This window comes from Frankliniella occidentalis, unplaced genomic scaffold (genome assembly GCF_000697945.3).
Source record: "Frankliniella occidentalis isolate FOCC.00 unplaced genomic scaffold, Focc_3.1 Scaffold5881, whole genome shotgun sequence".
NCBI lineage: Eukaryota > Metazoa > Arthropoda > Insecta > Thysanoptera > Thripidae > Frankliniella > Frankliniella occidentalis.
Genome location: NW_026272916.1, coordinates 129 through 3,245, shown reverse-complemented (window position 1 = coordinate 3,245; position 3,117 = coordinate 129). Strand labels below are relative to the sequence as shown.

Below are 3,117 nucleotides of genomic sequence, written 5' to 3'. Positions count from 1 at the left end.
GTGGGATTGGAATGAAAGATGTGAGGAAGCTTTTGAACTTAGTAAGGAAATGTTATTGAAAAGTAAAGCTTTGGCAGTCTACGATCCTTCAAAAGTGCATTCTTATGTGGGAATGATAAATTTTTATGGAAAATTCTTGCCAAAAGCTAGTACAGTGTTCAAACCATTGTATGATTTACTTGCCAAAGATGCTGTGTGGGATTGGAATGAAAGATGTGAGGAAGCTTTTGAACTTAGTAAGGAAATGTTATTGAAAAGTAAAGCTTTGGCAGTCTACGATCCTTCAAAAGAATTAATTTTGATTAGTGATGCCTCGCCTGTTGGAGTTGGTGCTGTTTTGGCTATCAGAGAAGGCAATGAAGAGAAACCTGTTGAATTCATGTCGAAGATGTTGACAATTACCCAGCAAAGATATTCTCAGTTGGAGAGAGAGGCGTTAGGCATCATCATAGCTTTGCAAAAATTTCATAAATATTTGTGGGGAAGAAAATTCAAGATTGTGACTGATAACATGCCTTTGAAATCCATGTTTTCCCCTACCAAGACAACCCCGAAAGTGTCTGCCCAACGACTGCAGAGGTGGTCTGTTATTCTGGGCAACTATGATTATGACCTGGAGTACAGGAAGTCCAGCCAGATGGGTGCAGCAGATATGCTCTCAAGACTACCTGTCAAAGAATATGCTTTTGATGAGACTTGTAATTTTGTTGTAGATCTTCCAGATTTGCCTGTGTCTTGTGAGACAGTTATCCTGGAAACCTCTGCTGATCCGCAACTGTCTGCAATGAAGTCCTACATCCAGAAAGGGTGGCCAGCAACCTGCCCAGCTGCAGATCTCAAGACATACTTTGATGTAAGGTATGCCCTGTCTCTTGAAAATAATTGTATACTTCTGGGTGACAGAGTAGTTGTGCCACCAACCCTGCACAAGAAAATACTCCAGAACCTCCATGATGGTCATCCTGGCATGGTGCGCATGAAGCTGAGGGCGAGGTCCATCATGTGGTGGCCCACCATCACCAAGGACATCGAGGACTTCGTGGCGCGCTGTGATCCTTGCAGCAAATCCAACTTCAAAGCTGTATCTACGGAGCATGTGCCATGGACTCCCACTACTCAACCATGGGAGAGGATCCATATTGACTTTTATTTCCTGAATCAAGTGACTTATCTTTTGTGTGTAGACAGTCATTCCAAATGGGTTGAAGTTTGGAGTATGTCTAAAACAAATGCCAGTGCTGTAATAGATAAGCTTAGTTTGTGTTTTTCTACTTGGGGCCTACCTGTGGAAATAATGAGTGACAATGGACCGCCTTTCAACTCTGTTGAGTTCATTGACTTTTGTACTAAAAATCTCATTGTTGTTTCCAAGAGTGCACCTTACCATCCTGAAGGAAATGGCCAAGCAGAACGCTATGTACAAACTGTGAAAATTGGTCTAAAGAAGGCTCTAACCAAAGATGACAATAATCCTGTGTCTTTAAAATTGTCAAATTACTTGTTAGCTTTAAGAACCACTCCTTCCACTGTGACCAAAAAATGTCCCTGTGATCTTATGTTAGCTTATGAGCCAAAAACCCTAGTCAATGCCATTAAGCCTAACTTAAGAACCTATGTGCCGTCCAAACGTCAATTTCAGATCAATGATCTAGTCAAAGTGAAATTGTCTGCCAAACATGAGGTATTTGATGCAAAGATTCTGAAAATTGCAGGTCCAACGCTTTTGCATGTTGAGAAGTGTGACGACCACAAGGTTGTGCAAGTCAGCACAAATCAGATTCAACCGAAGCCTACTCAACCAGAACAACCTGAAGTTGAGGCCACACCGAGTGTTTCCTTTCCTGAACGTGACTTTCACCCCAAGCCTGTCTTGTCTCGTGTCACACCCAAGCCTGTGGTGACACCTGCTCGTCACCAACCTGTGACACCTGCTACCCCAAGACCCATGATGTCTCCTGTCAGCACACCAGTGAGATCTCCAAATGTGGTTAATGACTCTCAGGTTTCGAACCCAAACGGAGTTAGAGGCACACCAATGGTCACCACACCATTACCTCAACGAGAACTTCGATCCAGAGCTACCCTGCAGAAGCCTGAACGATTCAGAAGCAATGACTTTGTCTCCTATTAATTGCTTCATTTATGTTTGTTTTGTTGTAACTTGTGATTGTTCTTAAATGTCAAAAATTTAACCTGTTAACCTGTTTAGTGTTTCCAAATTTTAAAACATTCCATTGTGTTTTATTTGTTGTTTTATGTGTGTGTTAATAAAACAATTTTCCAGGGGGGAGTAATGTGGTATCCCTGCCTTTTAGTTATAAGTTTCATGTTGGCTACAATGGCCTTATTATTGTTCTTCTTGTTTGTATCCGGTTCCTCCTTCTTCTTCAATAAATCTACCAAGATGGATACCATGTGAATTGTGCTTTGAATTAATTATCCATCCAAATCCGTGAATGAATGAGAGACACATCAATGGCGACGAGATAGACGAATTCAAGTGTGCAAAGTGACTGTGTTGTGAAGTGATTAAGTGAAGATTTCTGTGTGAAAAAAGAGATTTGTGAGAAAATGTCGGACGACGGACAAAACCAAGATCAACCACATGTATCGGCAACGTTTGATGGACGAGTTTCGGACATCGAGAAGTTTAATCCAGATGAAGACACTGTGGATGAGTGGCTTGATAGACTTGACATATATTTAGAGTTGATGGGGTACGAGGAAGATCATGAAAAAGTGAAAGCCCTACTTCACTATGCTGGGAAAACAGTGTACAAGGTGCTCAGCAGTGCAAGTTTGCCGGGTAAGGCGAAAGATCAGACATTTGAAGATTTGTGTGAAATGTTCAGAGATAATTTTGAATCTGTGCCGCTCGCTAGAGCTTATAGAGACAAATTGGCTCTCAGGAAGCAAGGAGCAGAAGAGTCAGTAACTGCGTTTTCAAATGCACTCCGTGTGCTAGGAAGCAAATGTGATTACGAAGCTGGTCATTTAGAAACTGTTCTGGTCGACACCTTCATTAGAAACCTGAAAAATGCTGACATGAAGAGGAAGTTAAACAAACTGAAGAAAATTGAATCGGACACACTAGCCAAGTGCACCAAGGCAGCGAGG

General features: G+C 41.7%; 1 protein-coding gene across 1 annotated transcript; it reads left to right on the top strand.

Moving 5' to 3' along the window:
• Nucleotides 1–112: 112 nt before the first annotated feature.
• Nucleotides 113–2,131, top strand: LOC127752275 (uncharacterized protein K02A2.6-like). The gene has a single exon (XM_052277141.1). It carries the CDS (start codon nucleotides 113–115, stop codon nucleotides 2,129–2,131), a length of 2,019 nt encoding a protein of 672 aa, XP_052133101.1.
• The last annotated feature ends 986 nt before the right edge of the window (nucleotides 2,132–3,117 follow it).